Raw genomic sequence first — 21,462 nt, 5'->3', positions numbered from 1 at the left:
AGAAATGTGGCAGCCAATTACGCACAGCAGTGTTCCACAAACAATCGTGGATTGAGTGAACAAGTTTTTGTTCACAGATAAACAGAGGTGTGTGAAGTAAGGAAACTTGCCTAAGGTTTAGCTTTTGCCAACCTACGCCTAATACTTTCTGAGATGAGATAAACAGGATGCATACCTCAAGGGAGAAAGCGTGCTCTCCATTCCAGACACAGGGACATTTGCATGGTATACATATGTGGTCCTCTCAGTCTGGTGTGGGTACTCTTAAACATGATGATGGATTAATGCACTTAGAAATAGAAATGTGTCAAAACGTCTTCTGAAGGGAGAGGGGAGGAACAAATTGATGAGAAAATAAAGAAAATCTTGAATGGAAAGGCACTGCTGGATATAAAATTGTCAAAGGCCAAGTTAGGAGACAGCATTCCATTTACAGTGAAACCACCAGATCGGTGAAAAGCTCCTGATAGGAATGTGACTGTCACAGAGTTAAACTGGCTCGGTGACATTCCTTTGGAGTGGATTTCGGCCAAGTCATTATACTTTGTGGAATTAGATAAGCAGGATATGTCTCTCCAGGGAGAGAGTGTGGATTCCTTTCCAACAATCTATCTCAGAAATTTCCATGTGTAGATTGGGATGCATGGAATTCTCAGTTTGGTTTGGATACTCTTAAGCATGGTGATGGGTTTCCGCATTTGTCAGACACCCAGATAACCACAAAAATATTTGAACAAGACAGACTGATATTACAAACTTTTATTGCAGCAGGCCCTATTGGTGTTTCAACATTTCAACAGCATTAACATCTATTGGAATCCACCTGTTTGAATTTCTTATGTAACAAATCAGATAATGAATTATCTGAGAGTGCTGTCTCTCTGGCTTAGCATCAAGCTCCGCCACTATTAAGCTAACACGCATGAAAGGTGCTATATAAATGCAAGTTGTTGTTGTGATCGATTTCACAATGCTTAATCTATCCATATCACCCTTTGCATTACCAACAACAAGATGGAATGGTGCCACGATGCTTTTTATTTACTAGCAATGATTTGTATTCATCGATTGGCTTTTCGTTTTGTGGTCAGCTTGGTATTTGCCACATGCAGAAACACAAACCAACACTACAGAGAGTTTTCCCATGATATATACTTTCCTGTTTGTGCATACTCTCTCCCCAGAGGGACGCAACCTGCACACCAAATCCAGGGGAATTCAGGTGCAGATTGGCAAGAGCCAACCCATGGATCATCCAATGTAAGTGTAATGGTTAGCACCCCCACCTCACAAGTGAGAGGACCCAGATTCAATTCCTGGGCGGGGCGCAATCTTAGGCAAGTTTTCTTATTTCCATGTGCCTCTGTTTACCTAGAGGTAAGTAGGAATGCAATTGTTAGTCGATTGGTGGATCGCTTTCCGGGAATAATAATCCTTCCAAAAAAAACTCAATTCACAACTGTTTGTAGGACACTGCTGTGCACAATTGGCTGACGTGTTTTGCCTACAAAATACACAGTCAATCCACTTTACAATATATTCTGTGAAGCACTTTGATACATCTCAACAATGTGATAAGGCTCTTCATCAAATGCAAGGATTATTATTCTTATTATATTATCTGTTAGTGCTGGAGAATACTTCCCCATTTCAGGCACCATGGATCACAGACATCTGCAAAGAAAAGCTAACTCAGTTCCAGCACAGCAAATATACCTCAGCCACAAACAATAGCCCCTCTGAAGCAGTCTCACATTCAATTCCACTCACTAGCCATTCCAGTGGCTGCTCAAAGTACCATTGTAAATTTAGTCAATCATATGCTGTGCCTAATAGCAAATTGGCAAGATTACCTGAATTCATTTCATAACAACAACTTCATTTATATTGTGCCCTTCATGCAGGGTAGCGTCCCAGAGCGCTCGACAGTGGCAAAGCAGAACATCGAGCTGGAGAAGGTTATTGTAGACACGGTCAAATAGGAAGGTCTTCAGGGGCAATCTGAAGATGGGGAAGGAAAGGGCAAGGCAGAGGGATAGACGAAGAGTGTTCCAGAGTTGCAGAACAGAGAAGAGGCTAGTTCCTACAATTTTGCCCACAATATACACAGTCACTACACTCCACAGTGAATCAGCACAACAACAAGATTACATTTGTATAGCACCTTTCACGTCAGGAGGACGTCCCAAGGCTCTGAATCTGGTGAAACACTGAGATGTCTCGCTGACATGATAAGGTTTTATATAAACGAAAACATTATTATGCTATTGAGTTAGGAGTGGTTATAAACCCAGGTAAAAACTGCTGTTTAAGTGCTCCTACATTTTCATCTTTCACTCCCCTTTCCTGTAATTACAAAATAATTTCCTTTAATGATTCTCACAGTCTTTCTCAATCTTTCTCCTCCATCCACTGACTACCAGTTGTCTTTGCTTACACAGCCCTATCTTCATTATTTCCAGTCCCTTACACTGCACATTTGAAAACTCATTTCCCCTTTATATACTTCTCTCGGGTAGTTATTCAATCACCCGTGCCCTGGTTCAAATATGAACGTCGTGTTTGTTTCCTCCCTGGAATATATTCCAACTTTGCTTACTTTGAACGCTCCTTGAAAAGTGCTGTTTCTCTTTCATTGTCTTACCTGCTTTGCCCATAGATTCTCTCCTATTCACAACACACAACATGGAACCTATAGGGCTGACAGTCATGCTTTGTTGTTGCCAGTTTCTTCCATAATAAATTGCAAACCCAATTCCATTGTGATTACTGTGGTCTGAAAGCCATTCCACTCATAAGCTATGTAACATTGTCTTCACATTAGCTGCACTGCCCTGAACCACTGGCCACAGTTACCCAGTTCACAAGAAACAATTTCCGCTTGCCTGAATAATCAAATTAATTTACTTGCATTCCATTCCATCCTTTGAGCTAAGCTGCTATCTCACAGAATTCATTCACTGTTGAAACTCTATACCATTTAGACATTTCTTATATGGAAAACATACATGCCAAAGAGCATATCTTATTCAATAACCCATAAGAGGTTGGGTGCAATCTGAAGTGTTATTCAAAAGTGTTATTCAAAATGCTTTCTAAATCTGTCATTCTCTGATATATCAAACCACTTGTCTGAAATCCATCTGAAAGTAGCTCACAGTTTATACTGCTACTTACCTCCTTGGGTAAGTGGGATCACTGCCTTATAATGGCTTATTTATTTCTATTAAGAAATATGTGTCTGCTCTAGCGAATATGTGGCCTTTTTAATGTTGGAGATAGGACCCTAAACCGAGGTCCCGTCTGCCCAAACTGGCAAAGTACAGTACACGTTGCAACAAAATCCCTGTGAAGCAGTTTGAAATGTTTTGCTGTGATAAGATGCTGTATCAAATGTAAGGATTATTACAGTAAAACTCAGGTAAATCATATCAGCTGGGTCATAACATTTAATCTGATTTGTGCAATTCGTATCAAATATGAGTTATGTAAAATGATCTACTGTATTATAATTGCCAGGATTAGTATTAAATGCATCATCGATACAATTAAAGCGACATTCTTCACTGCAGTCTATTGGTTGAGCACGTTTTGCACTGAGTGGTTGAATCACTAACGTTGATCTTCTTGAATCTCTCCATTTTAAAAGAATCAGCAGAGGGCAGTATGTGACTGGACTGAACCCTCTCCCCAACCGCTGATATTGCATCTGCTTCATACAAACCATTGCAATTATTGAATAGCAGGATTTTCCGCCTGTGCAATAGGTAGTGCTTTGTGGGAGAATTCATGTGTCATCAGCTGTAACCCGTGTATAGATGATTGGATTAGCGATGTTCGCTGAGAGGGAAGGTCGCAGAGATTGTCAGCCTTTGGCTTATCATCATCATCATCAGCGAAGGCTGTGTGCGGATTTGAGCAGATTCGGGTGTCATTGCAAATCAGCATTGACTGGGAACCTGCAGTGAGGGAGTGCTGTGACCAGAGCTGCAATCGTCAGTAGAAGCGAGGGAACGCCCGACATATATATCCAAGTCTTTGACCTTGTATTACAGAGAGAGAGAGAGATAGACACTGTCTCTACAAATGAGACATTCCACTGAACGGATGCGCAAAGGGAATCTGCTCTGAAATCAGATATAAAGGCGTGAATCGTAAGAGAAGAAAAAAATATTGTGCTGATCGACTGACCGTCTGTGTGGAGGTGATCAGCCGCATTCCTGTGAAGGGCAGAGAATAATACAGCACCGCCTCAGCTCTGCAGCGTTATGAACACCGGCGGTGAGTGATCTCTGTCTCCAACCGCGACCGTTCAGCTCCTCCGCGTCAAGGTGTCATTTCTCTTATTATCATTATTATTTGGGGATTTGCGGTCTGTTCTGTTCGAAGTCTGGTTAGAATGCACACATTACAGCGATTTTCGCTGTTCGTTAAAGATGGCAAAACATTTGTATCGTTACATTCCATCCCCACTCCTTTTTTCTATCGGTGTCCTGACTCAGGCGGACCGGCCCGAGGCGACGGTGTCAATGGATATGTTTGCTGGTGTGCAGTGTGATATACTGGTCTTGTCCATTTTAGCGCTTCCATTCACAATTACTGTACACATATATACATGGAATATTTCTGTCTCATAATGTGTCACCTTCGGTGAAGTTAGTAATGAACCACCTACACTATTTTTCTCAACTTCAAATTTAGGTCTCGCTTTCACTCTCTCTCATTGGAACTGGTTCAATGGAATGATCATGCAGGTTTTTTAATTAGTTTAAAGAAAAGATTTGTTTTCAGTTCACTTATCTTTTAAGTTAGATTTGTTTCTGACTATGTTTTTCCTTCATTGTGTTACGACAACAAATGACATTTGCATAGTGCCTTTCACATCAGGAAGACATCCCAAGGAGTGCTGGACAGTCAGGGATTTGGACCCGAGCTGGGGATTGTGATCAGGAGGTGTGGACGGCTGGGAGGGTAGGGGTAGGAGGGAGACCGAAGATGCAATTAACACGTTAAAGCTCTTGCTGTGTTACATATGTAGGTCTCTATCTGAGTATTATTTGGTGTTTGTTAAGAGTCAAAGTCAAATTGTTAGACTTTCTCTTATATAATGCTGGGGGGGGGGAGGAGAGAGGAGGATGGGGAGAGCTATACTGTTAGGGGTGTGATTCAACAAGTGACACATTAAACCATGGTCCTATCTGCTGTTAAGGATCTCATGGTGTGAGACAGTGGTGGAGCTGGGTGATGTTGCAGAGGTGGGTGAAGGCAGAGCAGGATGTGGAATGGATGTGTGGTAGAAAGGATAGTTGAGTCAAAAAAAGACACCAAGGTTCCGGACTGGTTTAGTAAGGTGGAGTGCACATCCTTGGATGGTGATGCTGCCAATGTCTGAGGTTTGGAAGCATTGACGGGAGTCAATCAGAAGGGCCTAGATCTTATTGACTGTAGAAAAAGACTGTAGAAAACTTGTTCAACTATAGAAAATTAGCTCTCATCCAGGACTTGAGATAAACAGAAAGATGGCAGTCAACTGTACACAGCAATGTCCCACAAACAGCCATGAAATAAGTGACCAATTTTATTTGGAGGGTTGTTGGCCAGGACACTGGGAGAAATTCTCTTCTCTTTTTGAATAGTGCATTGGGACCTTTAATGTCCACCTGAACAGGCAGACAGGAACTCAGATTAACATCTCATCCGAAGGACAACACCTGTGACAATGCAGCGCACCCCTCATCTTAGATTATATGAGTTCCAAGTCACAATGTGGGGTTTGAACCCACAACCTTCTTACGCAAGAGCACTACCAACTGAACCCTGCTGACACACAATAGCAATAGTAATAATCCTTATGTTTGGTGTTTTGCCTTTCACATTGGGAGGATGTTCCAAAGCGCTTCACATGATCTGTGGTAAAGTGCAGTGACTGTTGTTGGCTAGGATACCGGGAGGAACTCCCTTCTCTTTTCAAATACCTCTCTGGGAAGTTCATTGTTGACGTTTTTTTTCCCATTCCTATCCATTTATCCCATTCCTGCTCTCAGGAAAGTCTCGAACCTGATGAACCAGCTTACTCCAAACCCTCCAAAACAAAAAACAATAATAAATTTGTCATTTTCAATCCACGACTGTTTGTGGGACACTACTGTGCGCAATTGGCTGCTGCGTTTCGCCTACAAATATACAGTCAATTCGCTTTACAGTCAATTCTGTGAAGTGCTTTGAGATGTCGAAGACGCGAAAAGCGCTGTATCAAATGTAAGGATTATTATTATTATTTATAGTCGCATTTTTCATAGTCTTTCTTGTGCTCAGTAGGATAACCGGGGAAGCCTCTGTGTGTTGGTCTATATTTGGCTCATTTTAATTGATTTATCAAAAGCAGCAGTCACATTGCATAGGCACAGAGAGAGTGACAATGATAGCAGATGATGAATCTTCTGCACATGCAAAAACATATCTATAAACATCAGCTGCTAAAGGACACTTCAGGAATTGTTGTATTGGGTTTCCTGCTGTATTTTGTCAGTAAGCCCAGTGCTCTCAAGGGAATGCAAAATGCACCAACCAATAAACTGCAGAAGATTGTAACATGGTTACTAAAATGTGATTACACTTTTAGAAAGCTTCATTTATCAATTATGTTTTAAAATCCCTATTCATTCTCCCTTTTAGCTCCTACACTACAATTGATCACTAATATTTTTCAAAAATGTAATAATCCTTGCATTTGATACAACACCTTGGGAATGTAGTAAACAGTGAGGACTGGAGGATGGTAGCAGACTGAGGGAGGACATAGACAGACTGGTGAAATGGATAGACACATGGCAGATGAAGTTTGAGATGATGTATTTTGGGAGCAAGAATAAGGAGAGGCAATATACACTAAATGTTAAAGGGGGTTCAGGAGCAGATAGACCTGGGGGTTCACATGCAAGATGGCAGACAGATTGATATTCCTGTAAAAAAAAGGGATCCTTGGCTTTATAAATAGAGGCATACAGTATAAAAGCAAGGAAGTTCTGCTAAACCTTTGTAAGTCACTGGTTAGGCCTCAGCCAGAGTATTGTGTCCAATTCTGGGCACCACACTTCAAGAAGGATATCAAGGCCTCGGAGGGGGTGCAGAATGAAACCAGGGATGAGATACTTTCGTTATTTGGAGACACTACAGAAGCTGAGATTATTCTCCTTTGAGCAGAGAAGGTTAAGGGGAAATGTAATTGAGCTGTTCAAAATTATGAGAGGTTTTGATAGAGTAGATGGGGAGAAACTGTTTCCACTGGCAGGTGGGTCAGTATCCAGGGGACATAGGTTCAAGATAATTGGCAAAAGAACCAGAGGAGAAATGAGGAGAATTTTTTTACACAGCGTTATGATCTGGAATGCACCTGAAACTGATTCAATAACAGCTTTTAAAAGGGAATTGGATAGGTACTTGAAAAGGATAAACATGCAAGGATATGGGGAAAGAACGTAGAGTAGGATTTTCAAAGAGCAGGCACGATGGGCCAAATGGCTTCCTTCTGTGCTGTAATATTCTTTGATTCTAATAGCTTTTAACATTTTTATCAGGGGGAGGGGGCGGATTGTTGTTTAGGACACTAGAAGAAACTTCCACCTGAGCAGGCAGACAAGACCTTGGTGTGAGTATCTATTCCGAAGAGCTGCAGCACATCCCAGTACTGGGTTGGAGTGTCAGATTAGCCTGTGAGCTCAAAATCCCAACAAGGGGATTGAATCATAAACTTCTAAATTGGTGGTGAGAGTGTTATCAACTGAGCCAGACTTAATCTTCATTGCCCTCTATCTCAGCAGCATGTTACAAATGAGTTATAAAGAACAACAGCAAAAACAAACCTGAAGATTTTTTTTTAATGAGTTAAAAATATATATTCTTTCAGTGACAGAACTGAGTTTAAAGACTGGGAGGACTCATTAATCCAGGGAGAAAATTAAGTAAAATTAGGGGTAATCATCAAGGCTATACATACAACAACAACAACAACAACAACAAGATTCCATTTATAAAGCGCCTTTCACGTCAGGAGGACGTCCCAAGGCGCTGCACAGTTGGGTCATGTCCCGAGCAGGGGGGAAATGGTCAGGGTGAGGGGAGGGAAGGGAGGGAGCAAGGAGGGGGGAAATGGTCAGGGTGAGGGGAGGGAAGGGAGGGAGCGAGGAGGGGGAAGAGAGTCGAGAGGGGAGCTGAACGCACGGTCAAAGAGAAAGGTTTTGAGACCGGCCTTGAAGGAGGAAAGGGAGGAGGCGGCGAAGGCACTGGGGGATGGAGTTCCAGAGCCTGGGGGCTGAGAGGCTGAAGGCCCGACCACCGATGGTAGGGCGGTTGGGGCGGGGGACGTGGAGCAGACCGGAGCCAGAGGAACGGAGGGTACGGGCAGGTAGGTAGGGGGATAGTAGGTTGGAGAGGTAGGAGGGAGCAAGGCCGTGAATGGCCTTGTAGGTGAGGATGAGGATCTTGAAATCAATCCTCTGGGGGATGGGGAGCCAGTGGAGGCGAGCGAGGGTGGGAGTGATGTGGTCGCGAAGCCTGGTGCGGGACAGTACACGAGCTGCAGAGTTCTGAATGACCTGCAGCTTGTGGAGGGAGGTGGCGGAAAGGCCGGCGAGGAGAGAGTTCCCATAGTCCAGCCTTGAGGTGACAAAGGCGTGGACCAGGGTTTCAGCAGCGTGAGGGGTGAGGTAATGCCGTAGTCTGGCGATGTTCCGGAGGTGATGGAAGGCGGTGCCAGTTGTGGTGCGGATGTGAGGGAGAAAGGACAGCTCAGGGTCGAACAAAACGCCGAGGTTCCTGACTGGCTTTGAGAGGTGGAGAGTGCAGCCTTGGATGCTGATGGTGTCAGCGCCTGAGGTGCGGAGGCGCTGACGTGAGCCAATCAGGAGGGCCTCGGTTTTTCGCACGTTGAGCTGAAGAAAGTTGTCTCTCGTCCAGGACTCGATGTCGGACAGGCAGCTGTCAGGACATCGGTGGTCGTGGAGTTGAGAGTAGAGGAGGAAAGGTAGAGTGGGTGTCATCCGCATACATGTGGAAGTTAACTCCATGTCTGCGGATGATGTCACCACAGGGGGAGCATATAGAGGGTGAAGAGGAGGGGACAGAGCCCTGAGGGACACCACATGAGACAGTACGGGGGGTGGAGGAGAAGCCATTCGTCGAGACAAAGTGAAGACGGTGAGAAAGGTACGACCTAAACCATTCAAGGACAGTGCCTTGAAGGTTGAGGTGGGAGGACAAGCGGTGGAGTAGGATAGCGTGGTCGACCGTATCGAATGCTGCCGATAGGTCGAGGAGGACGAGGAGACAGAGGGAGCCCTGGTCACAGATGGTCAGGATATCATTGGTGACCTTGACCAGGGCAGTTTCTGTGCTATGGGCAGCACGGAAACCTGACTGAAGGGGTTCGAAAAGAGAATGGGTGGAAAGGAAAGAGCGCAGTTGGGAGGCGACAACTCTTTCCAAGACCTTGGAGAGAAAGGGGAGGTTGGAGATGGGCCGGTAGCTTGATAGCTGCGACGCATCAAGGGAGGGTTTTTTCAGGGTGGGCGTGATGATGGCAGTTTTTAATGGAATGGGGACAGAGCCAGAGGAGAGGGACAGGTTGATGATGTCAGTGATATGTGGGGCAAGAAAGTGGAGCTGGGAGATAAGGAGTGGAGTGGGGATGGGGTCAAGGGAGCAGGTGGTTGGTTTTAGGGATAGGATGAGTTCAGTGACAGAGGGTGGGGAAACGGGTACGAAGGTGTGTAGGGGAGGATGGGTAGGAGTCGGAGTGTGGGAGGGAAGGGGTGGGTGGTGGGTGGAAGTTGGAGGGGAAGTGACCGCGGAGCGGATTCCCTTGATCTTGGATTCAAGGAAATCCAGCATCTCCTCGCAGTGAAGGTTGGAGAAGATGACCTGCGCGGGGTGGCGGGGGGACGGAGGAGTCGGGTTGTGGTGGAAAACAGTAGCCTGGGGTTGTTCTTCGCCTCCAGGATTATCCTGGAGTAGAAGGACGACTTGGCCGAGGCTAGAGTGGAGCAGTAAATTTTGAGGAGGTCCAGCCAGATAGTCACATACAGTGACATACACTAACAACCAGTGACACATAGTAAGCATACAATAACATGCAGTAAATATACAGGGGTGTACAGTCATCATACAGTAACACAGAGAAACATACAGTAATACACAGGCTGTTACACCACCTTTGTCTCTCCATTGTTGGAATCCTCACACATGGTATCCCTGATGGTGTTATCAATGGATCTTGAAACCAAGGTAGAGTCAGTTTATTATACAGTCAGACCTTGAAACAAAGGTACAGGCAGGCTCAGGTGGATTTTAAAGATGCTGGTGACTCGGCTGATGTTCAGATAAATTGTTCATTCATCACATTACTGATGCCTGTGTTACAGTGTTCACAACTTCAAAGCAATTAATTGTGTGAAGCGCATTGTGGAATATGCAGCTAGGTTACATCCAACACAAGTATTTATTGATATGTCGTTGCTTTGGTACAAAGCACTGAAGTCAGTGTCACATCCAGTGCTGGCCAATTCATGTGCTCTGACCTTTTACACAACCTTCCTATAGGTATAGGGTGTGGGACAGCATTTGTAAGACACAGCAGCTGTCTCAGCACATTCCAGTGCTTGTTGTAGGACATTTGAAACAGTAAGACATTGTAAGGGCTGCAGGCTCAAGTTGCACATTGGGTTATGATGTTGTGGCAATAATGGAGACCTGGCTCAAACAAGGATGGGAGCTGAATATTCCTGGCTACAATGTGTTCAGGAGGGATAGGGAATGAAAAAAAGGAGTGGGTGTGGCAATATTGATTAAAGACACGGTTCTGGAAAGGAATGATGTGCTAGAGGGTCCAAAGACAGAATCTATTTGGTTAGAGTTAAGGAGCAGAAAAGGAGCTGCATCTCTGTTCGGTGTATACTATAGACCACCAAATAGTGGGAAGAAGATAGACAAGCAAATTTGTAAGCAGATTTCAGAAAGATGAAAACCAATAGAGAGACCTGGGGATTCATATAAGTAAATCTTTGAAGGTGACAGGATAGGTAGATAAAGCTGTTAAAAAAGCAAACTGGATACTAGGCTTTATAAATAGGGGCCTAGAATACAAAAGTCAGGATGTTATGATGAACCTTTATAAAACACTGGTTAGGCCTCGGCTAGAGACTGTGTTCAGTTCTGGGCACCACACTTTAGGAAGGATGTCAAGACATTGCAGAGGCTGCAAAGGAGATTTACCAGGATGGTACCAGGAATGAGGGACTTCAGTTATCAGGAGAGGCTAGAGAAGCTCGGGTTATTCTCCTTGGAGCAGAGAAGGAGACTTAATAGAAGTTCTCAAAATTATGAGGGGATTCGATAGGGTGAACAAGGAGAAACTATTTCCACTGGTGGTGGATCAGTAACCCGAGGACACCGATTTAAAATAGTTGTAAAAAGAAACAGAGCGGAGGTGAGGAGAAATTGATTCACACAACAAGTTGTTCAGATCTGGAATGCATTGCCTGAAAGGGTGGTGGAAGCTGATTCAATAATTTAAGAGAGAAGTAGATAATTATTTGGGGAGGACAAGTTTGCAGGGCTGTGAGGAGAGCGCGGGGAGTGGGATTGAATTGGATACCTCTTTTCAAAGAGCCGGCACAGACACAATAGGGCGAATGGCCTCCTTCTGTGCTGCATAATTCTATGATTCTATGATTTGTGTGATGGCCGTGTACTCTAATCCGATTGCTTGTGTCTAATCTGTATCAACATGGGGTCAGTCAGCCCACAATCCTCTAGGCATTCTTTACTTACCGCACCTCTGCTTTCCAGTATTGTCACAGTCTCCTGTTGCGGATATGTATTTCATCCTTGTACAAAGTATAGATAAGACAAAGTGCTGAGTGAATATGATGTCTGGGACTGATTCAACCAAATCCTACTGCAATTTATTGTTTTGCTACCATAACATTGAATTTCAGCATGATGTTCACATGATTGTCAACGCAACTTGTTTCCACACAAGCAACAATTTGTATTTAATCTGAGCAGATTTTATCTGGAAGCTGTACTGTAGGTGTACCATTCAAATGCTATTTGAACACAGGAGTAGCTACTGACTGATCTCTTGCTCAGACGTTAAACTCTATTGTCAGTGCTTTTGGTGATCACTGAGATCAGAACACTGCTCCCAGGCTTCCATGTAGAAACAATAGTGTATCTTAATTTGTAGTCATCAGTGCCCTGTGTCTATGCCAAGACAGAGTACACAGTCTGTGCAGTTGATGATCACTACTCACAGGTTCGCAAGTAACTCTATTTTAATTTCCAGTCATCACTTGTGGCCTGAGACACTGACCCAGACAGCATTGTATATTTACCTTGCGTGTCGTGGAGTTCCGTAGAATATTGGTTAAGGCACTTGCCTCGTAAGCGAGAGGGCCTGGGTTCAATTCCTTGGCAGAGTGAAACCTTACTCCACATACCTCTGTTTACCTAGCAGTAAATAGGAACCTGGTTGTTATGTTTGTTGCTGCGTTTTGCTCATTGCTGTGTGCAGTTGGCTACCATGTTTCACCCACAAAATATACAGTCAATTTATTCTGTGAAGTGCTTTGAGACGTCTCAGCAATGTGATAAAGCATTATATCAAATGCAAGGATTATATTATCTAAGATGATCCTAAAAATTAGTTGAAAACTGATCTTCTGCAGGACAAAGTTGAATTTAAAATAAATATAATTTCCTGAGCCACTGTGACCTTTATCTCTGGAACACAAAATAAATGCTGGTTGTTGTGAAGGGAGATTATAATAGTTTACTTGGCTGGATGGAATATGGTAGATACTGCTTTTAATAATAATGCAATGGCAATAGAACTTAAAAGACTTTTCTGGTCTAATAACCTGGACTGGGATACGGTCTAATAACCTGGACTGGGATACGGTCTAATAACCTGGACTGGGATACGGTCTAATAACCTGGACTGGGATACGGAACCAACCAAATAACAGATCTGAACATAGAATTCTTCAGATTGCCAACCACTTGGTAAAGAAGAGGGGGCGAGGAAGAGAATTCTGTTTAGTCACAGTTCTTCATTTGTTCCATTGCACGTACTGGCAGCCAAAGTGACAAATGATTAATTGGTTGTTCACTGGTGGGAGTTATAACTATGTATCACTTAGTATTTATATCCAGTTTATTAATAGTTAGTTTTTACTTGCCATCATGTCACCTGTGTCTTCTCTAGTCTATCAATGAAAATTGCAATCTATTGCAACTTTCAAAAGTATTGTCATTCACTGTAATGTGTGCACAAGTCAGTCTGGTGTGATTTCAGACCAGTTAATTTAATGACTGCTATATTCATCAATATTCTGAGCCATTGATAAGTGAATTGTCTGTTTAAAAAATGAATCTTATATCTAAGATGTAGTACAGGGCAATGTCCTGAGTTAATTGTTGAACCTACTCAGCAATCTGAGTGAGGGACACATTTGAAATTCCCAGATAGAGTCCAGTGATGAGAGCTATAACCTTTCTTTCTCAGCCCTGGTGATTTCAGTTTTATCACAGAGGATAGTGAGTTGATGCATTGAGGGTAAACTTATGACACCCTCTAAGTAATTGATCTTTAAACCTGTGAACACCCAAATCTTAAAAACCAAAACGCTCTGAAGGAGTATCAAATGACCAATGCTCCAGATGTTCAGGTTGTTGCTTTGCACATCTTCCGAAAAGCTGACTTATGGATGTTTGAACCAAAATTGTGGCTTAAAGTAGATCAACATAGCTCTGAAATCCAGTCTTAATTTGCAACCGGGTTATAATAATAATCCTTGCATTTTATGTAGCGCCTTATGTTGCTGTGATGCCTCAAAGTGCATGACAGAATGTACTGTAAAGTGAATGGACTGTATATTTTGTGGATGAAATGCAGCAGCAGTTGTGGATTGAGTAACTGAATTACTATTTTTCAATAATAATTTTTGAATAAAAAATTACACTCAATGAAGGCAAGATATAAAACTTGGTATTAACCGCTGCAGAAATAATCGGTAGTAGTACTTTGTGCATTACTAGAGACAAGGGGAGACAAGACAATGTTGAACTGCTTCTGCTGCAAGGCTTTGCAACAATTTGTTCCTTGCCCCATATGCCCCCTCCCAACCCGCCTCCCCAAAAAAATTTATAAATAAATGGCTGGTTTGGAAATTTTGTCCTGTGAAATGTGCATAATACAAAATGAAAGCTAGAATGTTGGGAGGGGTGGCAAACATCCTCAAAATATGTTAATTGCAAGACAAAATAGAAGCAGTAACAATGACAAAATTACATTTGTATAGCTCCTTTCATGTTGGGAGAGTGTCCCAAGGTGCTGGACAATTAGCGTTTTGGACCCGAACTGGGATTGGGGAAGGTGGAGAATAGGGTGACCGAAGGCACGGTTGAAGAGGAGGGTCTTGAGACCAGTCTTTTAAGAGGAAAGGAAGGGGGTGAGGCAGAGGGACTGCGTGATGGAGTTCCAAAGAGTGGGGGCAGAGTGACTGAAAGCCTACTCACCAAGGGTGGGGCGGGCGAGGCAGGAGACGTGAAGCAGGCCGGAGCCTGCTGAGCGGAGGGAGCGGGCCAGTTGGTAGGGGTTTAGAAAGTCGCAGAGGTAGGGGGGAGCAAGGCCATGGAGAGCTTTGAAAGTAAGGACCGGGATCTTGAACTGTATCTTCTGTGTGATGGGAAGCCAGTGGAGTCGGGCGAGAATGGGGGTGATGAGGTCACGGAGCCTGGTGCAGGAGAGGACAGGGGCTGCAGAGTTCTGGATGATCTGCAGCCTACGGAGGGAGGAGATGGGGAGTCCGACAAGCAGGGAGTTTGTGTAAAAAGATGCAATGTCAAAGAAAAAAAGCTGAGAGAACAGCCCAGGGAGACGAAGGAAACTTTCCTGCCCATATCTGCATTTCCACCTACCTGCAGAGCAAAGATGTCAGGAAAAGACTAGCGGCTTTTGAATACTTGGCCTTCAAATGCATTTGTACATCAGAATAGCTGTGGATTAAATTTGCTTTCCCAAACTGAAAGTAATCCCACAACACACCAAGTAGAGGATGGGGGTAGAGAAAGCAATGCACTGTATCTCCACTTGAGTATATAGTAGCTCGCCTGTGCAAATTCATTGCAGGCTGGAACATAAATGTAAGTGCCAAATTTAACAATTTATGGTAACTGCAATAAGACTTGAGCATATTTGCAGTCGTGTTCCTCAGCATCTTGAATTTGATTATATTGATTTGTTTGGTAAATTGTCAGCTTTGGGTTGTGTTACAATACATCGCAATTTACTCCTGGCAAAAAGAGTTAAATATATATCTCACTCTCCCTCCTGGGTTGTATCAAGGTTACCCTATTCTTACAGTCCTTAGTTATGTGTACATAATATATATAATGTGCAACTATATAATATTATTTAAGGGATATTTGGTGCTTACATTTACGTTCCTGACTGCCGTGAATTTGCACAGGCTAGCTACTATATACTCAGCGCTCCTCGTGGTCACCACGTGGTCCGGTACGTACTGACGTGTACTGTACTGTCTGGTTGGTTTAAACCTATTTTACTAATGTAGTGTTGTGCTGCAAGTTAATATAGTTATGCACGATAGTTATGTTTGATGTCATTGCTGTATATCTTAAATTGTTGTGTTCCTTATATGCAAGGTAGCCTAGGGTTGCTAGGTCTTAATGAAGTGGTGTTGTTTCTATTGAATGTATCTAATATTCTAAAACAAGAAAAGGATTAAGCACTTTGGAGATTAGCTGTCGACATCGTAGTTCTGCTAGTGTGAGCAGACTCCGATTAGACATTCCAGGTACCGGACATTGGAGTTAACTGGGAATACCGGTCTGTGGGCATAACTCTAATTCGCTTGAGTCACCTTTGAAACAGGGTCTCACGCTGACAGTTTAAGCTGAGGCCACTTAGTATGAAAGCATTACTAAAATTTGCACATGCATCAAGGAGTGAGAACCGTCGCAGTCGATTTCTTCTAAGAAATATGAGAAACCACTTCTAAATTAAGACTGAAAATTTAAGAGTTCTGTGTGATCTTGAATTTTAATTTTCAGACAAAATAAATGACTAAGACCGGACTGAATTTCCTTTCTTTTAATGTAGAAAGGAGTAAAATTTTAAAGTATCATCTGAAAGGCCAGCTTTAATTTGTCACAAGTGCAGAGTAGCACAGTGCTTAGAAAAGTGTTTTACTGTATAACCATTGTGGCACTTAGTCTCTCTGCCTGTGGACCAAGGCCATGTGAGTCATCTGAAAGACCCAAATAATTACCCCCAAATAGACCTCTGGTTCAACAAGGGAATGTGGGGAATATCCCAATCCAATCACTTTAAATACGGCTGTACAAATTAAATTTTAGCTTGGCTGGACCAATTTATAAACCGCTATTAATACAATCAAATAGCTGTCTCACTTTGCCCCCTTATGTGATTTGATTGTATTAATAGTGTTGCTCAGTGATAACATGTACATTTGCGTGAAGCTCTTGCCTTTAATTTGCATTTCAGTCCTCCAAGGCTTTCTACCAGAAATTTAAAGCACTACAGTATAAAACTTTTAACATATGCTTCCTGATGCATGTTGAATACAATAATGGTCTTTCAGCCTATAATCTCCTACAAGTTACTTTCAGGCAGGGCTGTGACCCTTCTCTCCCATTACCCTCTTATCCCATATCGTTGCAGTGGTTGGTGGAAGTTGGAGCCTGCTGTATTGCTGGTAGATATTAAATTTATCACATGAACTGTGAAATACTAAGGAAAGTGCTCTGGGACTCTACTCTGCGTGAGGGGCGCTGTGTAAATGCATGCTATTGTTGAAATTTCTGACGATTGGTTTTAAAGATAAGATTCAGCTTTTTCTGCTTGAATTCACAACCTTCTGACTCCAAGGCGAGCATGCTACCAACCGAGCCAGGCTGACACTTTGATTGCTCTTTTAGAATTGGGGAATCCTGTAGAGTGTTGGTTAGAGCACTTGTCTCGCAAGTCTGTTTACCTAGCAGCAAGTAGGAATCTGTTTTATAGTCAATTGACAGACAACAACAAGATTCCATTTATAGAGCGCCTTTCATGTCGGGAGGACGTCCCAAGGCACCGTACAGTTGGGTCAGGACCTGAGCAGTGGGGAAATGGTCAGGGGGAGGGAAGGGAGGGAGCGAGAAGGGGGTAGTGAGTCGAGAGGGGAGCTGAAGGCACGGTTGAAGAGAAAGGTCTTGAGACCGGCCTTGAAGGAGGAAAGGGAGGAAGCAAGGCGAAGGCAATGGGGGATGGAGTTCCAGAGCCTAGGGGCTCAGAGGCTGAAGGCCCGGCCACCGATGGTAGGGCGGTTGGGACGGGCGATGTGGAGCAGACCGGAGCCAGAGGAACGGAGGGTACGGGCAGGTAGGTAGGGGGATAGTAGGTCAGAGCGGTAGGAGGGAGCAAGGCCGTGAATGGCCTTGTAGGTGAGGATGAGGATCTTGAATTCGACTACTTTCCAGTGATAATAATCCCTTCCAATAAATAAATTAATAATAATAATAGCAATGTTAAAAGGCCAATAGGCCCAGCGAAACATTCTGAACCTACCAAGTTTTCATCGGCAGTGATCCTGAAGTCGTACTGATCCAAATGAGTCAAAGCAAATCTTACAAATTACTCATAAATGCATAGGAACCATATGTTTTGGAGCCTCAGAGTATTTAATATCTCCATGCAAACTTCATGGACGTTTAGGAGCTACTGCAATAGGTGTAGCTATTTAGTGGGCTTATAAGGTTCTAGGAGCCCTCTTGATATTAAAAGGCCAATGTTTGAATCCCCTTTAATAACAGGAAATTAGTTCTTCTTAACAGATGGATTTTGTACAGGCTCAGAGGAGAGGCAATAGCTGTGACCATTTTAACATTGAGTTAGATAAACTAGCAGTGATAGCAGTATACCTGTCATATACAATGGCTGGCTTCATGGGCGACCATTTTGATGCAGCCAAGGGCATTCTCCCCACGGCAGACATTGGCTAAGACATTGACAGGGGAAGAAGTGTCCAGGTAACTAGGTTAACCTATAGCCAGATCCCATTGCTTTATTTGCCTCCGCTTTTTCCTGGATGTTTTGCATTCCATTCTTTATACTATCTCTATTTTCCACTTGTTTATCCACACAATCCTACTTATGTGTTAGAGGTCACTGTCGGATCTACTTGTTGCAATCTCAATCAGCTTCTGTTAACCTTCAGGTTTTTCAACCCTATCGCTTCATTGATAACAGTTCATAAGATCACAGAATTGGTTTGGATGAGGAAAGCTTTTCAGCCCATTTGCTCTCATCCATCTAGAATCCCCACCCTACCATCCTCCCATCACAGCATCACATTGAATCATTGAATTTCGAAAGGGTTCATCTTCATCCACAATTCCTGGCAACCTGTTCCACTCAATAATTACCTTCTGGGTAAATAGATACTTCCTGGTGTCTGATCAAAATTGCCTCTTGCAACTCTAAACCTATGTCCTCTTGTCCCACTGATGTGCTGCTTCCAAAATTATTTTTCTAGGTTTACCAATTCTGAACCAAACTCCGTACCCACATCTCACCAGTTCTGGCCAGGCTCCACCGGCTCCCCTTCACCGAATGGATCAACTTCAAGATCCTCACTCTCGTGTACAAATTCAGGGTAGCGTCTCAGAGCACTTAACAGTGGTGGAGCCTGACTCCGAGCCGGCAGTGGTGGGGAGGTGGCCGTAAACACAGTCGAAGAGGAAAGTTTTCAGGCAAGAAATGAAAGAGGATAGAGAAGGGGCAAGGCAGAGGGATTGAGGGAGAGTAACATTGCTGGAAACACATAGGCGGTCTCTGTCTTCAGGAATCTAAGCTGGTGAACAGGTTCTTCCAGATGTTTTCCACCCCGATATGTTAATGTGTCGGGCAGTTTCAACTGGCTTTTTATGATGATGATGATGTGGATAATTGATTACAAAGAAACGAAATCAAGGGGAAAACCGAAAAAAAAGAAGTTTAATTGCTCGGTATAAAATTTGAACTGAGCACTGAATCATTGTAAACTGAGTCTCAATAAGTGTGCTAAAGTGTAATAATGTGGTTTAATCAGTCAAAAAAGAGGAGTTTTCTCCCAGCATCTTGACCAGCAAATCCCCAGATAAATTGGTCATTTTCTTCAAGATTTGTGGCACATTGCTGTGCACAAATCGGCTGTTACATTCACCCACAAAAACAGTCACTACACCTCGCAATAAATCCTGTTATGCACTTTGAGACATCTCAATGATCTGATCAGGCTGTGTCCAAAGCCAAATTAGCCATGTCAAGATAGTAGTGATAGAAGTTTTGAGACTTGTTAATCAAGTGAAATTTCTCCTGACAAGTAAAATTACTGACTTTGCTGGCCAGTGCCTGTAGTTGGGAAATTGCATAGATTCCTGAGCAGTTCTGGTTGTACAATGTAGATCACTGATTCGTGAAACTGTTCAAAAAATCAGTCTTAATTACAGCAGACTGGCTGGCCAGCCACTGATGCACTGGATACTTGCAACTTGACTGTGGGATTCACAAAACTCTTTTGTAAGATGATCAGTTTCCTTAAATCCAGCCCTGGAGAATTGACGCTGCTCATCCATTATCTTCTTTCATCACCCAACTATACTGCTTGCTTTGTGGGAATATACGGTTACTAAGAATAGGCACAATACAGAAAAGGAAGGTTTCATTCCTATCAGATTGGAATTCAGTGACTGCGCTGACTGAGGATAATGATAATAATAAACCTTGCATTTAATGTAGCACCTTATCATGTCTTCAAGATGTCTCAAAGCACTTCACATAATATACTTTAAAGTGAATTAACTGCATATTTTGTGGGCGAACTGTAGCAGCCAATTGCGCACAGTCTAACCTATTGTAAATTGAGTAACCAATTTATTATTTTTTGAAGCAATTATTACCTCCAGAAAAGTGATCAGCTAATCGACTAACAACCGGGTTCCTACGTACTGCTAGGTAAACTGAGGCATGTGAATTAAGGAAACTTGCCCAACGTTTCGCCCTGCCAGGAATCAAACCCAGATCTCCTACTTGCGAAGCAAGTTTTCTAACCACTAAGCTACAGGACTCCACGGATGACTTGAGGCAGCGAACAGGGCTAATCTGTGGGTAGTTCTCTGGAGCACTTAACGTTGGATCAAGATACAAAAGACAGACTAATACATAAAATTTTATCAATGAACAGTAGTAATCTTGCAAAAAGTTTTAATAATAGTAATATTAATAAATCCGCATAATATATATTCATACACAATATATAATAAATAATATATACACACAGACACAGCTGAGTTATTGACAACATGATGACTTAAGTGGAAGTGACCAGTTAAGCCAAGGTTGAGTTATCAGGAGTTTACAATTTACTGCATCTCAAAGCTCTTCACAGGATTTACAGTAAAATGCAATGACTGCAAATGATACTCGAGGACATTTCATTCAGACTTGGAGTACCATATAGACAATCCAAACTAAAGCAAAAACACAGCACTTCTTCAGTATTCCACAGTTAGAGCCTGAGCTAGTTGGAGAAGGCTTGACTTGTGTTGAATTAATTTGGTAACTGTTTACTATTTTCTTGATTTCAAATATGGTGACTAATTCCTTGGCATCAAACTCATTGGCACCGTGTCCGAAACCGCCAACAAGTGGGGCCAGTGACTGTGTCACAAAGTGCTATGAAAAGACCAGATGGCATTCATAGCAAGAAGAAACTGCTCTTACTTCTCTGACCTCCATGCCCCCTGCTAGTCATGCTTTTTAACCAGTCATCTCCACAGCATGTTAAGATCATGTTATATGGTGATGGTAAGACACTTAGACTCCCCATGTTCTACATTTATGTAAGTCATGTGCGTGTTTTTCCTCTCAAGGATGTGCTGGAAGGCAGCAAAGGTTGTATAACAAGAACAAATTACATTTGTATAGCGCCTTTTAAGTCAGGAGGACATCCCAAGGCACTGGATATAAGACCTTAACAATCTGTGTTGTGAGGTTGGATAGTATAGAGAAGTTGAGCTGATCTTTTCTTGGACAAAAGGAGACTTTCAGTGGAGCCTAATTGAAGTTTTCCCAATTATTAGAAATACAGGAGTGATCAAGGACTATCCCCTCAGGATAGGTTACTTCCAACAACATCCATGGAGTTTAGCAATCTTTATGGACAGATGCTATACAGATGTTTCATTCAACAAATCTCGTGCCACTGATCACTTGTCATAAATACCCAAGTAAACCCTTAAACGTCTTAAATAGTGTTACCACTGAGGTCTTGACGGTGTTAAATAGACAGCCTTTTCTCAGCTTTATGTGCCTAGCCTGGGTTTTGTTGCTGGACTATG

General features: G+C 42.9%; 1 protein-coding gene across 6 annotated transcripts in view; it reads left to right on the top strand.

The window, feature by feature from the left end:
- The first annotated feature begins 3,758 nt into the window (after window positions 1-3,758).
- The window catches only part of ablim3 (actin binding LIM protein family, member 3), a 114,034-nt gene continuing 96,330 nt past the window's right edge, over window positions 3,759-21,462 (top strand). For all 6 annotated transcript variants that reach the window (XM_007908017.2, XM_007908019.2, XM_007908016.2 and 3 more), the window contains exon 1: window positions 3,759-4,281. In XM_007908017.2, the coding sequence (XP_007906208.1) occupies window positions 4,269-4,281 (13 nt within the window). In that variant the 5' untranslated portion in view covers window positions 3,759-4,268. The remainder of the gene's footprint in view (window positions 4,282-21,462) is intronic.

This window comes from Callorhinchus milii, unplaced genomic scaffold (genome assembly GCF_018977255.1).
Source record: "Callorhinchus milii isolate IMCB2004 unplaced genomic scaffold, IMCB_Cmil_1.0 Scaffold13, whole genome shotgun sequence".
Lineage (NCBI taxonomy): Eukaryota > Metazoa > Chordata > Chondrichthyes > Chimaeriformes > Callorhinchidae > Callorhinchus > Callorhinchus milii.
This window is presented reverse-complemented; position numbering and strand designations above follow the sequence as displayed.